At 46.2% G+C, this 15662-nt stretch overlaps 1 protein-coding gene across 6 annotated transcripts in view; it reads right to left on the reverse strand.

The window, feature by feature from the left end:
* Positions 1-13701, reverse strand: part of ATP6V0A1 (ATPase H+ transporting V0 subunit a1) — a 30684-nt gene extending 16983 nt beyond the window's left edge. For 3 of the 6 annotated variants that reach the window (XM_039697148.1, XM_039697146.1, XM_039697150.1), the window contains exons 1-11: positions 13542-13629; positions 13225-13366; positions 13053-13131; positions 11902-11999; positions 11283-11411; positions 6908-7011; positions 5145-5271; positions 3166-3248; positions 2459-2552; positions 952-1164; positions 223-373 (exon numbers count right to left, since the gene is read on the reverse strand). In XM_039697148.1, coding sequence (XP_039553082.1) covers positions 223-373; positions 952-1164; positions 2459-2552; positions 3166-3248; positions 5145-5271; positions 6908-7011; positions 11283-11411; positions 11902-11999; positions 13053-13131; positions 13225-13341 — 1195 coding nt within the window. In that variant the 5' untranslated portion in view covers positions 13342-13366; positions 13542-13629. Of the gene's footprint in view, positions 1-222; positions 374-951; positions 1165-2458; positions 2553-3165; positions 3249-5144; positions 5272-6907; positions 7012-11282; positions 11412-11901; positions 12000-13052; positions 13132-13224; positions 13371-13541 lie in introns of all 6 variants that reach the window. The other 3 variants (XM_039697152.1, XM_039697149.1, XM_039697147.1) reach the window with 2 other exon arrangements.
* Positions 13702-15662: the final 1961 nt, after the last annotated feature.

Consider the following 15662-nt stretch of genomic DNA (forward strand, 5'->3'; position numbering starts at 1 on the left):
AGGGAAAAGACAACATTCCCAGGGCACTGTGTGTTAGCCAGCCCAGACTCACCATGGTGCACTTCAGGCAATTTAGCAAATATAATTCCCTAGCTTGCCCTCTGTTACTGAAAGCTGATGAGCCACTACTAGAATTCTCTATTATAGATTTCCACACAGGACAAGCATCATGACTAAAAAATTTGAGACAAAAGTCTTGGACTTTTCTGCATCTGAATTTACCTGGATTTATTTCCCGATATGTCCCAATGCCATAAGCATCAACAATGTTTTGAAAGCCAGAAGTAAACTTGTTAGTTTTGTTGTACGTGGGTGGGGTCTGATTGGTTTGCATCCTGTTTAAAATAGATGGGACAGTGGATCCACTGTGCTCCTGTTAGAGAAAAACAAAGGCAAGATCAGCAAACCCACCCTCGGAGCATTGGAGGATGAAGTCCAACACAGCTGTCCCCTCTGGCATTTGGAAAACTGCAAGCTTGAGTGTTTGCAGTGTGCTTGCACAATGAGACACTGCACAGCTGAGGAAGGCTGCCAGGATTCCACTGCTCTCCACTTTGTGTAGGAGTAAAGGTGAACATTGTGCAGGACAGACAAAAAAACCAAAAAGCAGGTGGAAGGACTTCAAGAAACTGAATTCTCTTAACTATTTGAGCACAGGGTGAATTTGCCAACGTCCTGGAGAGCTCCTCTATCCAGACACCAGGACTACAGAGCCCAGCCAGGGTAACTAAACCTCACACACAGTAAAATCCTCACCATTCCAGCATTCACCTGAACTTTAAGCCTCACACAACATATTTGTTACTTCTTTTATCTCTAAGCCATCATTCCTGCATGCTAAATAAGCTGGATTCCAAGAGCCCAAGGGGATAGTGCTCAGAGGCTCACAAAGCAGAACAGGCAATGAACCCACTGGTGCTGCCACAGCTGACTGGCACAGCACCTACTCACAGTGCCTCTCCTGAGAGCAAACTGGATGGAGTCCAGGTCAGCAACAGGACACCAGACTTCAGCAATCAAGCACTTCTGTGTCACGTCGATGTTGCACAGGTTCAGGGTGTGGTAGATGGCCTTCATCTTCCTCACTTTGATGAACCACACGCGGATGTTTTTAGCAGCTGCCTGCAAAACCCTCTGGCGGTGATCCTCAGTTTGGTTCAGCACCTTTCAGACAAGCAGGAGGAAGATGAGGCCAAATCATGGAGCAGAGATCAAGGTGCACCAACAAGAGAAGCCTTTCCCACAGAGGATGAATGCCCAGCTTGCTCCCCCACCCCAGGCACAGGCTGCCCCATGCCTGCAGTCTGTGATGTGGTAATTAGCCCCCACAGTAATTAGCTCTGCTGAAAAGTTTAAGGGCTTTTTCCAGGGACAAGGGACACTTTCTGATTATTTTCCTCCTCCAGCTCCAAGGTCAGTGGTTGTTTTAAACAATGAACTGTGCCAAGATCACAGGGAACAGTTTTACCTCCACCCAGGTTAAAAGAGCAGAGAAGAGTTCTGCAAGTAAAGGGTGTGCTGCCTTGAAAAAACACAAAAATTACCCTGAAAGACTTGTTTACTGAAGGGAAAAGGAGAAAGTCTTTCCTACTGAGGGTGTTTTCCAACTGGAACATATCAAACTCAGGCCAAGTCAGATTTCCAGAGTGGAAAGTCTTAGATTGCAGGGAAAGTGAGGACACAAGGCACATGCAGCTTACACAGTTACATTGCTTCTGAGTTCCTGTCTACTTTAAAATATCTTTTGAGCTACACTGCACAACTCCCCACTTCTGTATCAAATAAGTAGGTCAAATTCAACCCTTTTTCCTTTTAGTTTCTGAACTTTTTCTCAATTTTTGCCTCAAATCCCTCAAATCTTTATATATTTCTGCCTTTCTTCTTGAAGCAAGCACCAGGTATTTCAGAGGTGGCACCCACGAGATCTGGGTACTAATTACATTTTACCAACACTAAGGCTGTTGCACAAGAGATTAGCTGTAAAGCAGAAGCTCTTCAGGACAATGTGAAAATATAAAGACAGGCAGAAAAAGGAAGAGCTAAATTAATGTTAGCATTGTTGTATCTCAGCTTGAAAAAAGTTCAAATGTTTTCAAAGTACTTGCAGATGAAGCAGGGACTTACACAACATGCTCTCATTGTCAGAACCTATGGGATATCCCTACATGAGTTCCTCTTTTCTTCCTGGTATGGAGTTCTCTGTAATTATTTGTTTATAACAAATTGCTTAGCCCTCCAGAAAGATCAAACCACCCATCCCAAATCCTGACACAAAAACAAGTGAGCAGTCCCCCAACACCTCTCTTGCACTGCTGGTCTCAAGCTACCTGAAACTGAAAACATGGTGATCTCATAGGGGCAAAAATCCTCCTGTTTTAACAAAGTTTGTAAATATGAATTTCAACCACACTATTAAAAAAAAGCAAACTAAAGAAAGGTCTTTGGCCACAGTTTTTACCATCTGAAGATCATCAATTCTGGTGTTGACACCAGAAGCCATTTCCTTCCGCTCCTGAGGAGTTTCTGGGCATGGGTAGAGGGAGGCTCGGAACCTGGAAGACAGGGAAGCACCTCAGTGACAGAGATGGAAAGAAAATCAACCAGTCAGGGGTGAGCCAGAGGCACCTGGAGAGAAGTTTCTGATCAGCAGAGACTGCCAAGCAGAGCTCCAGCCCCTACACTGAAGGGAAGCAGAAGTGCTTTAGGCCAAAGCAGAAGCTGAGTGCTCAAGAAAAGAGAAGTGGGAGAGAATCCTCTGCTCCCTGTGCTGCCAGTGTCTCCAGGCACTGTCACGAGGCTGGGCAGCCATCCAGCTGAGGGGGGATGCTCCCACACCAGTGCAACTGCTGATAGAAGCAGTCACTGTTGTCTCCACTGTGAGAAAATCCCACTCATGTCCATCAGGCTGCCCCAGAAATCACCACTGCCTTGTTTTTTTGCATTCCCTAGCACAGCAGTTGTGTACTTTGAGCATTACAGGCTGGGGAGTGGCAAATCTGACCGTAAAATGTGTTTCAGTTACTTATGGCACATTTCATTCGCTGTCTAAGTATCTGCTCCTGCAGCCACTGTGAAACAGGGAGCTGAGAAATATTGATATAAAGTCATGTCAGTGTGTTTCCAATAATTGAGAGCTGCCCAGCTGTCAATTACAGACTTTCATACCCTTCACAGATCTTCTTGACTCTGTTCTTCAGCTGGTCACCTTGGAAGAAGATGATAAATACAGACTTGTGCACGTAATCCCCCTAGAACAAAGGAAAGAATTGTTGAAATTAGCACTGGCTAATTACCAGAATTCTAATTTTCCTTTCACTGAGTCTGTCCATCAGAGCTCAGCTATGCACAGCAGGTCAAGAAATGTACCTGATTAACACTGAGCAGTCACAAGGAGAGCAATTTTCTCAGCTCAGTACAGAATACTTGCACTGTATTTGTGTTCACTGAAGCAAAATGCCCCAGGTTATCCATTATTGATTCTATACAATACAGTAAATGGAAAAACTGCTAAGATCTCCAAAAATAACAAAGATTTTATCAGCACTTAGTGCAGTCAGCTCACCTACAGAATCAAGCCAAAAGAGTGAATGAAGATTAAAAAAAGTGGAGTTTAACCAGTGTGGTTCCCAGGGATTCCAGAGGCACATTCCTTGCACAGCTGTGTCCGTGGGGGCAGCCAGGGCCCCTTTCCTGCATTTGTTGACAACTTATTGTTCTACCTTACTTAGGAAATTTTAACATCATGTTTCAGGAATAATTACATTAGGTGTAACCTCAATTTAAGGAAGTTCTGCACAATAAGAACAAAGTCTCTCCTAGCAGACAGATGATTCCACAGGTCAGCTACCAGGGGTTGGTGGGACAAGGGAACACATCAGCCTCACATGAGAAAGAGAGGCTGTTACTGAGCTTCACCTCCTGGGTCTGTGCTCCAGGGCAGCCCCTGACTAGGTAAGGGTGCCCCAAGTTTGGGCAGTGCCAATGGTTTGAGCACAGAAGACACTGGATGTAAAACCAGGCCAAATCACAAAATTTATTATTTATTTCTACAGTAATGTGAACGATTCTAAGGTGGATGTTTAAACTATTGATTAGTGAATAAATGAAAAAAAAAAAGGTTAAAGTTCAGAGAAACGAGCTTCAGATGCTCCACACTGCCCATGTCCCAAAGAGCAACTTTCACAGAGGATCACTACTCATTGCAGTTTGGGCCAGAGAAATCCCTAGGCCCTGCTGCAGTCCATGCTTTGAGTTGTTTTCCCCCTTCCAACAGCACCCCCCATCCAGCCTCCTATTTTTGTTTTAATTAAACAGAAAAACATTTGTTGATGAAGCCCAGAGGCTGGTGCTGGGATGGACCTCACTGATGAACAGTGTGGAAGAGGTTTTACAGTGACTTCTGTGAGCCAGAGAGAAGTTTGAGAAGGGGATCCATGTTTCCCCCTGAAAGAATTACCTTCTTAAGTCATTGACATAGAAACCAAGAAAGAAAGAAGGATAAATAAGAGAAACCTGCAACTATTCCAATGAGCACTTTGTCTTTTGTGAGCAATGAGTAAACTTAGGAGTTCTCTAAGAATGAATTATAAGCATTTGTTTGAAGCCTTCTGAAAATGGAGCGTGTGGCTCTGTGTTGTTTTATTGTCATATTTTCTGGAAAAATCCCTTTGCCAGGGTTTCTTCTCCTGGGAAGCTGAGAAGCCTCAGGGAAAAAATGAAAACAATAATTATCTGATTGCTTCTCCTGTGTTTTGCTGCTTTGGAGATTATTTACCAACAGGTGCATATTTGATTGGTTTCATGTGAATTGTTTTTATTTAATGACCAATCACCGTTCAGTTGCATCAGGACTCTAGAAGGAGTCAGGACTTTTCATTATCATTCTTGTTAAGCCTTCTGTAAGTATCCTTTCTCTATTCTTTAGTATAGTTTTAACATAGCATTTCTTTTATAGAATATAATATCATAAAATGATAAATTAGCCTTCTAAGAACATGAATTTGGATTCTTATCTCTCCCCTTGTCAGGATTGCCTGCAAATCCAACAGTGTTGTCCCTGTCTCAACTACGACAGCACAGAGGCTTTTATCTGAGGATCCTGGCGAGTTCAGAGGCTGCTGCTGCAGCAGCAGGAGCTCCCTTACCGTGACGGGGTCCTCCAGGGGGTTCTCGATCTCGGCCTGCCGCAGGAAGACGTTCCCGCGGCACACGCGCCACAGCATCCGCTCGAAGGTGGGGATGCGCTCGCGGTTGATCACGCCAGCCACGAACCTGCAAGGGGACAGCATGGCCTGAGGGGCTGCCCCTGAGCCCCCCCACAGCCAGCACGCCTGGCAGCTGGGGGCTGGCACCACAATGAAAGCTGTAAGAATCTTGTTTTAATGTTAGTTCTTGAGCGCGTCCAGAGCTGTCGTGTTCACGTTTGTATTTTCTGAAAAATCCCTTTGCCCAGGATTTTTCTCCTGGGAAGCTGAGAAGCCTCAGAGAAAAAGGAAAACAATAAGGATCTGATTTGCTTCTCCTACGTTTTGCTCCTTTGGAATGTGTTTGGACATTGTTTACCAACAGGTGACTCTTTCATTGGTTTCATGTGAATTGTTTTGACTCGTTGGCCAATCAGGGCCAAGCTGTGTCAGGGCTCTGGAAAGAGTCACCAGTTTTCATTATTATCTTGTTAGCCTTCTGTAAGCATCCTTTCTGTATTCTTTAGTATAGTTTAGTAGAGCATTCTTTAATATAATATAGTATCATAAATTAATAAATTCGCCTTCTGAGAACATGGAGTCAGATTCATCGAGATTCATCATTCCTTCCCTTGGTCTGGGGGCAACACAAATACAATGGAGGGCAATGATGCTGGTGAGGGGATTGAACACAAGCCCTGTGAGGAATGGCTGAGGGAGCTGGGGGTGTTCAGCCTGGAGAAAAGGAGACTCAGAGGTGACCTTATCACTCTCTACAGCTCCTGAAGGGTGGTTGTAGTCAGGTGGGGTTGGTCTCTTTCTCCAGGCAGCACTGACAGAATGAAAGATCACAGTCTCAAGCTATGACAAGGGAAATATAGGCTGGATATTAGGAAGAAGTTTTTTTACAAAAAGGTGATAAAGTTCTGGAATGTTCTGCCCGGGAAGGTGGTGAAGTCACCATCCCTGGAGGTGTTTAATAAAGCCTGGATGTGGCACTGGGTGCCAGGGTTTAGTTGAGGGGTTGGGGCTGGGTTGGACTCGATGATCTTGAAGGTCTCTTCCAACCCAGTGATTCTGTAATTCTGTGAATTAAGCAAAATGGAAGGTCCTCTAAATACACAAAGGTAAAACTGCACTACATCACAGGCTCTCTTTTTTAACAGAATGAAGTAATATTTAAAAATTATATAAATCACTCCTTATAGGAGAAACAAATGCATTTAGATATACAGTTTCTAACCTTCATTCCCCTACAGTCCTGCTACATTGGCTGCAAGGGTTACAGCAGCCATGGCTGGCAGTGGCTATGTCCTGGGCTCACTCTTAGACCTCACTGGACCAAACCCCATGTCCAGATAAAGTATTCCACAACACACAAGGAAGCCTGGAAGCAGCTGATAAAGAAGATGTAGAACTATACAGTTATTTCAGACCATTATGTGCCCACAGTAGTCACAACTTTCACCAAAGCTCTGAGATCCCAGAATGCCTGAGGAAACAACCAGACAGGCTTACACAGAACAAACTGGGTTAACTGTTTGGTGCAGAGAAACTGGTGAAGCATAATCATGAACTGGGAAGTGAATATGGGAAGGAAAAGAGCAGAGAGCAACAGCCAGTTTTAGATCAGCTTGGTGTGGAAAGTTCCACAGCTGTGCTCAAACCATTGCTGCTTCCAAGGGTTGATAACCCCCAATCCAGCAATCCTGGGCTGCAATTACCCGAGTCGGAGCGGGGCACCTCTTCCCATCTCGCTCGGCTCCAGCAGTGAAGAGGATTCCTCCAGCAGGTCTGGATCCGCCATCTGCTGATGATGCAATTCAGCCTGAATTCACAAATCAATTAATATCTAATGAAACCAGTTAGTGGCATGCAGGGAATGAGGAGCCAGGAGATAGTTGTGGGAGACAAAGAAAGAAAAGAAGAAAGGAAAGTAAAGAAAAGAAGAGCAAACATAAGACAGCAAAAAGAGGAAAAAGATGACAGAAAAGACAGCAAGAATCACAAATGGAAGGAGAAAAACAAGAGGAAAAATGGAATGGCTCAGCAGGGTTTCCATACAAGAAAGGCTTGAGGATTGTTGCAACAAAGGAGCTGGGAGATATATAAGTCTGAAGAAAGGCAGAATTAAAAAAAAATTTCAAGTTTTAAACACAAGTGATGTTCCCAAGAACCATTTTTAATGGCACAAACCAGAGAAACACACTTGAGTCATGTATTTCCACAGATATTAAATTAATTTTTCCTTGTTCACCGTATGGCTCACCATCAGACACAAACACTGCTTAGAGCAGGCCAGCAACATGGCTCATCTCTTGACCAGCAAGGCACTAAAACAGGACAGTTTTACAGTGTCCTTCTTTGCAACCAATTTGCAAGCTAAAATCCTTAGGAATATGGCTTTTAAGTGTCAGAAATTCAGGTCAAGGATGCTCAAAGCATATCCTCTTGTGCACCATCTTCACACTTGTTCAACCCCGCCTCACATTTAGCTCTACCTCTGCAGCTTATTAAATGAAATGCCAAAGATAACAAACAGTTCCTGAGCACAACCAGAGGGCCAAAGTCTACCCTCTGTGGAACGCAGGTCTTTCCCACAAAGTCACCATGGGAACTTGTTAAATCACACTGGAAGGCAGAGTTTGACCCAAGGACACATCACATCCACACACACAGAGCACAGCCTTGCAAAACCTGTGACAAGTGCAGTAACTTAGCCCCAGACTCTGTATGTGGGCAACAGTTGTGTCAGGGTGAAAATCTCCCCAACATTTTACCTGCTTGTCAAATCCAAGTGTTTGCCATATACAAGAGAGTTTTTGCAAGGCTGACACCAAAAGCAGCTCAACTGCTTGTACACACACTTAGGATGTTACACGAGGGAGGGAGCCCTTCACTCGGCTTGGAAAGGCAACACAGGAATTCCTCATCCTTTCAGCTTTAAGGAGACTTGTTGCAACATCAAAAACTGAATGGAAATTCAGTTCATAGAGAACACAACCAAAAATAAGAAAGTTTGGTACCTGAAAATGAAACACACAGACCAAACATCCCAGCAACTGTTTGACATCTCAAGTTCAGGATGTTGAAGAACAGTAAGTTACAATTGTTAGAGGCTTGTATTGTATTTCCAGTAACCAAGACACTGCTTGGGGTAATTTTTTGTGATGTGCAGCACATTTTAGCAGATGACTCATGAAAAAGGAAGGACAATGTGACACCTTTGGATTTGCCTCACCTGAGAGAAAGAATTTGTTATATATGTTTAATATTAGCTTGGCCCATTTGGGCTCTATGTCCTTTATTCAGGACAAGTCCTGCTTAGAGGGGGTGGAATTACAAAGCAAAACAGTTTAGAATAAATGTGGATTAGACTAATTTAACTTAAGGAAAACGTTCTTTTGCAAGGATGATTTGCATTACAAACTCCATGTTTCTTAAATTCATTTCTCAACAACTCTGATTTGATGAGCACAATGATTCTAGAAAGGAAATGGCACAGCAGCAGCAGCTCTGTGGCAGGAAAGATAACCAAAGCACTACTAGGGGATTTAATAGAAATAAAAAACTGAGACTCTGTGGAAATGGAAGGGCTATCCAGTTCCAGTCAGGAAAACAGGATTCTGGGAAATTTACTTTGAATATGAGGTTTTGTCAGCATTGAGTGAAATATCAGAGTTATTGTGGAGTAATTTTTACTACGTGAGGTCGTTCAGGACTGGAATCTCCCAAGCATTTCCATGACAGTAATCAAGAAGCATAATACAAGAACTTTCATTATTAAACATTTTTAAATTGCTTATTGATCCCCTGATCAGCATCCAGATCAGCACCTTTAATCTCCAAAAAGGTTCATTGTCTCCACTGGTGATTGCAGTCCTGCCCTGTGACAGTTCTGGATGCCCAGTACAAACCCATACAATTCAAGCCCCTTCCAGGTCACAAACAGGACAAAAATCAACGTTCACAAGAACTAAAAAGGATTCATGTCACCATCTATTAACCCAGAGCCAGACAGAAGTGACAGATGCAAAGCAAACAGAGAAAAGCAGATGGCAGAAGAGTCAGAGGGAGGAAGAAGGGACTGCATGCCATTAACCGTTACTTTTCCAGTCTTCTTTTACGCTCACACTCTAGGCAAAGCTCTCAGAGAAATCTCTCCAGCTCATATGGCTCTTCATAAGCAAGGACAAGAAGACTGAGAAAAGGAGCATAATCATCAACATGGTGTGTTGGAACAAGAAATGGCTGCTTGGGCTGGAATGGTCACAGGAAGAACAAGGGGACATTTTGCCACCCTCCCTCCCACCGTGTTCAAACTCTGGAGAGTGAATGCCCAGCATGAAGGAATTGGAGAGTCAGCCATTTCTTGTGCAACTCATTACTATGAATAACACAGTCTTAATTACAAGTTATTGTAGTCTTCAAGTGTTGCAAGTGCTGAGCAATGGCAGCATGGAGGAAGTTGGCCACTCTGGGATGGTGAGCAGAGGCAGCTCCGGGCTGCTCGGGGCTCCCCCCAGCTGTCTGCTGAGCACAGAGAGCTGAGACAGGTTTAAACTGTCCACACTTACATTTCACTGAACATCACCTGGGAGCTGTTCTGTTTGCTTTTATGTAGAGCAGCATATGTTATTTGGTGTGTTTTGTTTTATTACCACATGAAAGAGAAGCAGAACATATCTAAGCTTTCTGTGGCTGGTTTGTGTAAGGCTGTGGGTGACCTGCCATGCACTGTTTAGAAAACTGATTTTGATCTTTAAACTTAGCTTGATCCCACTGCACTTGAAGAAGAGCAGTGGGCAGAGAGGACAGTAATGAACAAGGCCAGGCTGGATGGGGCTTGGAGCAAGCTAATCTAGCAGAAGGTGTCCCTGCCCATGGCAGGGGGTGGATGGGGGTGAGCTTTAAGGTCCTTCCCACCCCAAACCAGTCTGGGATTCATTCCCAATATAGAAGTGCTCAGCACTTGGTTTTACATGATTCTCAGAACAGGCAGTGCTACTTTAACACAGCAAAGTAATGGATTATCAAGTTAAACCTGTTTGTCCAAGGGATATTTGTAAGTGAACATCCAACACTCGGAGACAAAGGGTTTTTATACTGAAATCAACCCCACAGCCCTCACACCAGCAGCACTATCTGTGTCAGCAGTGACTGTGACTGGCACAGGACCAATCCTGGTGCCTGAACAGGCAATACCTTGTGCCAAAACAACAAAAAACAAACTGTTAGATAAATGGCCTGAAGTGTGCAGGAGCCCAGCTCCACTTGACAATAGCCCTTGTAACTACCAGGAGCCATTTCCTTTAAGAGTTCTTTGATCAAATCCTGAGATTAGAGGAAACAGGACATCTACTCAGCAAAAACACGTCCTGAAAAACACACAGGAGCTCTTTGAGAGAACTGCCAAGACTCTTGAGATACCTCAGCTTTACAAGGAAGGGTTAGGTCTTCTCCCAAGCAGGATTTATGTCAGTGCCATGAATGACACTGGAGAAGCTGCTCTCAGGTCCAGTGAAAGTTGCCAGTTCCTGGCCCAGATGGCATTTGACAAAACGTCCAAGACTTTAAATGTCAGCTTTGCTCCACAACTGACCTCTGAAAGCTTCAGGGTTTGATCAAAGGCTCAATTACTTAATCTATTACTTCAGTGGACTTTGTATTGTGACCCTGATGAGTCTCCACATAACACTTTAAAGGCTGAAGAGAAATTCAGCTCCATTTGAAGTCCTCTGCACGTGCACCAAAGAAACTCTGATCCACTAGGGACAGTGCTCACTGTAGCAGCAAATTTTGGGGCTGTTGATGTGCTTTCAAAACTACTCACATCTTAATTATTTTACACAACTTTCAGACAAACCATTGCTTAATTAGAACAAACCCAAACCAGCACTGTGGGAGGTAAATCATGGAGGTAAATGCAGCTATGTGTACTGCATGAAAAATGGAAAACAATTTGTGCAGCTTTCTCAAACAAAGCATAAAATGACCCTGCTGTCCAAAACAGCAACTAAAATATATTTGAGAATAAAAATGGTAATTTCTGTGAGAAGAACCAGCTCCCCAAGTGTTAAACCCCACCGGTACTCTGACCTCATCAAAAAACTGCTGAGTTTTACGCAGTATAAACTTTAATTCTGTCAGCTCCAAGAAGTTTCTCTTCAGAGCCTCCTGGTTGGTGTTGATTTCTTTAAGCTCATTTTCAATTTTCTCAAAGTTTGCCTGGAAGATGTGAAAAGGAGAAAGAAAAAGGACTTAATTCCATAATGAAGTGCTGTTCAGTTTGTCAGCACACAGAGGCAAGTGAGATGTTTCACATCCCCACACAATTTGCATGGATTTACATCTCCAGCCTGCTGTGGCACAGATCCACATCTGCAGGCAGCTGCAGACTTCTCACACTCAGCCAGATTTTTATGGACTGGATTGACAGAGCTTCTTCAAATCAATAAAACTGTGATAAACTTTATGACCCACCACATAAATCATGTGGTTCCAGCAGTTTTTGGCTCATTTCAGTGGTGAAATTCCTACTGAGGACTCTCAGTTCTGTATTTGGGCAATGTGAGCTGGCAGAGCTGCTTCCAGGGACAGCTGGACACTGAGCTATTGCCCCCCTGCCACTAAATCCTGCAAGCAGTGACCCACAGAGACAATTCCCCCTGTTTCCACCCAGAATCAAATGGTGGTTTAAGTCTTGACACATCATTACCTCCAGGTCAATCATGTCACGTGGAAAAGGCACCTCTGGGTTTTCACCCGTGTCCATGATGGGAATATTTGCCTTTTTAATCTCCTTCTCCACAAACCCTGCCGAGACAGCATTAAAAATGTTAATTACAGGCATTTTAGTGTCAAACAGTTCCCCCAAGCTGCACCTGGTCCCAGCAGCAGCTGATTCCTTCACCTCCCATTCCAAGGTGTCTCTTTTGGCCAGAGTTGTATTTCCAGGGGGAGGTGAATCCCTGGAGGCAGCGAGCCCTGCCTGTGCCCTCACCCCTGTGAAAAATGTGTATTTTATGATTGGCTTTTCACAAATATTAAAATGAATATTGTATGTGTTATGTTAGAAAGTTATGCTGTATTAATTTTCTTAAGTAGTGTGTTAAATATAGTTTTAGGTTATAACATTATGTTAAAATAGAAACTGTGTGTTTGGGATATTTTTTTAAAGAAAGGAATGAGGCACTTGCACTGAGATAGCAGCCACAGGACACCTAAATCTTTCAGAGAAAAAGAATTTATTGCCCCATTATCAGAAGAAACTAACTTCTCCTGTCTCCTCAGCCCTGAAGATGCTGTCAGGATTCAGAGGAAGAAGCTGACACTGACCAGACAGACTTATTTGCTTGAATTGAATTTATGCATCCTGTATGAGGTGTATGAATACCTGTCTCCTTAGCCCCGAAGACGCTGTCAGGATTCAGAGGAAGAAGCTGACACTGACCAGACAGACTTATTTGTTTGAATGGAATTTATGCATCCTGTATGAGGTGTATGAATATGCAACAGGCTGTTGTTTTTAAGGGTTAATCTCTGTTAACGTGGGTCCTTATTCGGGCTTATTTTGCCCAGAAAGAGGTACCCAGACTGTCTGTGACTCTTTGTTCTTATTGTCTCGTGTTATCCTAAATCCTAGTTGTCCAAATTTTTATTATTCTAATTATATTGCTATTTTTATAAGCATTTTATTGCTATTAAACTTTTAAAATTCTAAAAACAAGTGACTGGCGTTTTTAACCCCCCTCTGTCCTGTTCCGAACGCAGCCCTGCAGCTTCAGCCTGCCTCCACTGTTTGTTTTTTATATTTTTAACCAAAAAACCCGCAGAGTCAGAGCCACATCCACCGCAGCGGGAACGTACGGAGCTTTCGGTCCATCTCCTCGCACCTCCGGACCTCATTGACGAATTTACGGTGGAACACGTTCACGTCGGGGTTCAGCTGCGGGCAGAGACACGGCACTGAGCAAACCCACCCCACCGGCCCCGGGGCTCCCGGCGCTCCCGGTGCCGCCACCGCCGCGGGGACACTCACGTCGCGGAACTGGACCTTGCCCAGCTCGCCCAGCTCGCTGACACAGCAGTAGGCGGCCTCGGACTGCAGGAACAGCTGCGCCAGGGTCATCTCCTCGCTGCGGAACAGCTCCCCCATGGCGGCGCCGCTCCCGCCGCGGCCTCTGCGGAGAGGCGCCGTGAGGGCCGGGCCGGCGGCCGGCACCGAGGCCTTCCCGCCGGGGCGGCCCCGACGCAGCGCGGCTGCGCCGGGAGCCCGGCCCGGTGTCCTGACCCCATCCCGACCCCATCCCATGCCGTCCCCATCACATCCAGCCCCGTTCCGTTCCCCGCCATTACCTGCCGCAGCCGCCGCCGCTGTCGCTGTCGCTGCCGCCGCCTGGCCCGAGCCGGCTCCCGTCCGTGCGTCACCGTCACGCGCACGTCTCCCGGCGACGGCGCGCGGCCCCGCCCCGGACGTGATGACGGAGGCGGCACCGCGGTGGGTGACGTCATGAGCGGCGGCGTGACGTCACGGCGTGGGTGCGAGGTCGCGGCCTCTGGCCCGGCCCGGCCCGGTCCCGGTGAGGCCCCGTGCCCGGCCCGGGACAGCGACATGCGGGGAGCAGCCCCAGGTCCGGGCGGCGTTCCGCTGGAAGCGAGCGGCTCCGGGCTGAGGCTGCGGATTGCCAGCCTTGGCTGCTCCTGGGTGTCCACACAGCAGGAAAGGGCTGAGTGAAGGTGATCCTGACACAGAAAATGGCTCGGATAACAGGATAACTGCTGTGGGCACGTCAGCCCCAGGAGCAGATATCCATCCTGAAGGTTTGTCTGGTTCTATCCAAGCTGACCTGCTCAGGCAGATTTTTAAAAATTATTATTCCCAAATGGACAGAGTGGCATTGGAGTCACGCATGGAATGGATGTTGAACACTTCAGATATCAGCTTTGCTCCACAGCTCAGCTCTGAAAGCTTCAAAGCTTCAGGCTTTGATCAAATGCTCAATTAATTCATCAATCTATTATTTCAGTGGAATTTGTGTTATGACCCCGATGGTCTCCACATAACACTTTAAAGGTTGAATTCAGAAATTCAGAATTTCTGAAGAGAAATTCAAGGAGCTCTGGCCCACGTGTGTCCTGTCCTGCACCTGAATCCCCACACATTTACCTATGGAACAGGTGACCCCAGGGACAAACAGCTCTGGGGCCCTGGGATGAGCCTTTTTCCCATGGAACTCTCAGCAGCAGCAGCAAACACTGGAAATAAACTGGAAAAAGCTTCCTCCGGGAAAGATCAGCGCACAGAAAGCAGTCTGTGCTCGCTGTGTGACACCACGGGGGGCACAGGGCACAATCCTGTGATCCCAGAGCCACCAGCTCAGTGGGGACAGGGAGCAGTCACGGGGCAGGGACACAGCAGGAAAGTGCTGACAGCTGCGGGCTCTGTGCACCAACAATGTCCCTGTGCATCCAGGGGTGGCTGGGCTGCGTGTTCCTCCCGCTCTGCCCCGGGCCAGCGGGGCTGGGAGGAGCCCAGGGCTCTCCCAGGGGAGGCTGAGAGCAAACCTGGCCTGGCAGGAGTGCTGAGGGTGGATATCCCGTGTCACAGCTGTACGTGAGGGCAGCTGCCACCTCCCCCGTGTGCCCCCAGCCTGCCCAAGTGGCAGCTCTGTCCTTGGAGCCAACCCCAGGACCACAGAAGGCTCTGGCCCAGGGTCACTCCCAAGATCTGGACTGTCCTTCTCCGCATTCCTGGCGCGTTCAGCTGGCTTGTTGCCGGGTCTGTGGTGGCACCTCCCGCGTGTCTCCCTGTTTTGAATAATTTAGGGTTTTTACCACTAAATCCACAAGTAATTTGGGCTTTGTTTACAGCAGTGTCCCGCATTTAAAGTCTGGTGAGTGGAGCTGCAGGAGGCTCGAGGATTGCAGAGCTGGGAGAGCTCCTTTAGGGGGAGTGCCCAGCTGCCTCGCTCAGGAGGGAATTATCCTTCTCCGAGTTAAATCTGTGTGGAGAGTGTTGCACCCTGCATGTACCGTGTGTGCCTCTTGCACATTCATGGACATGGGAGGGGGCATTCCTAAGACACAGACTTGTATCTTAGATTCCAGTCCACTTTTCATGCTGTAACTGCTGAATTCAAATTGTAGCATTTCTTTAAAATTATAAAATTCAGGCTCTCATAGTCCTGGGGAAAAAAACCCAAACCTAAGTACTGGCAAAAGGTCTGAACTTCCAGCTGAACCTCAGCATGTGCAGTTATTTAACCCAGCCTTCAGTGCACACAGCTGTGCCCAGATGGGGCTGCTTGCTTCCCGCTCTCTTCCCAGCAGCTTCCCGAGCCGTTTACTAAAGGATTTTGTTTTTTCCTCCTGTTACTTCAGTGCCTTTAGTCCGAGAGTAAAGCAGGGGCGGCTGCAGTTCCAGAGCTTTGCATTCCTGGCTGAGCTGTGCTTGTGTTTGCATGCAGAGCCACCGTC

This window comes from Passer montanus, unplaced genomic scaffold (genome assembly GCF_014805655.1).
Source record: "Passer montanus isolate IOZ18808 unplaced genomic scaffold, ASM1480565v1 scaffold117, whole genome shotgun sequence".
In the NCBI taxonomy this organism is placed as follows: domain Eukaryota; kingdom Metazoa; phylum Chordata; class Aves; order Passeriformes; family Passeridae; genus Passer; species Passer montanus.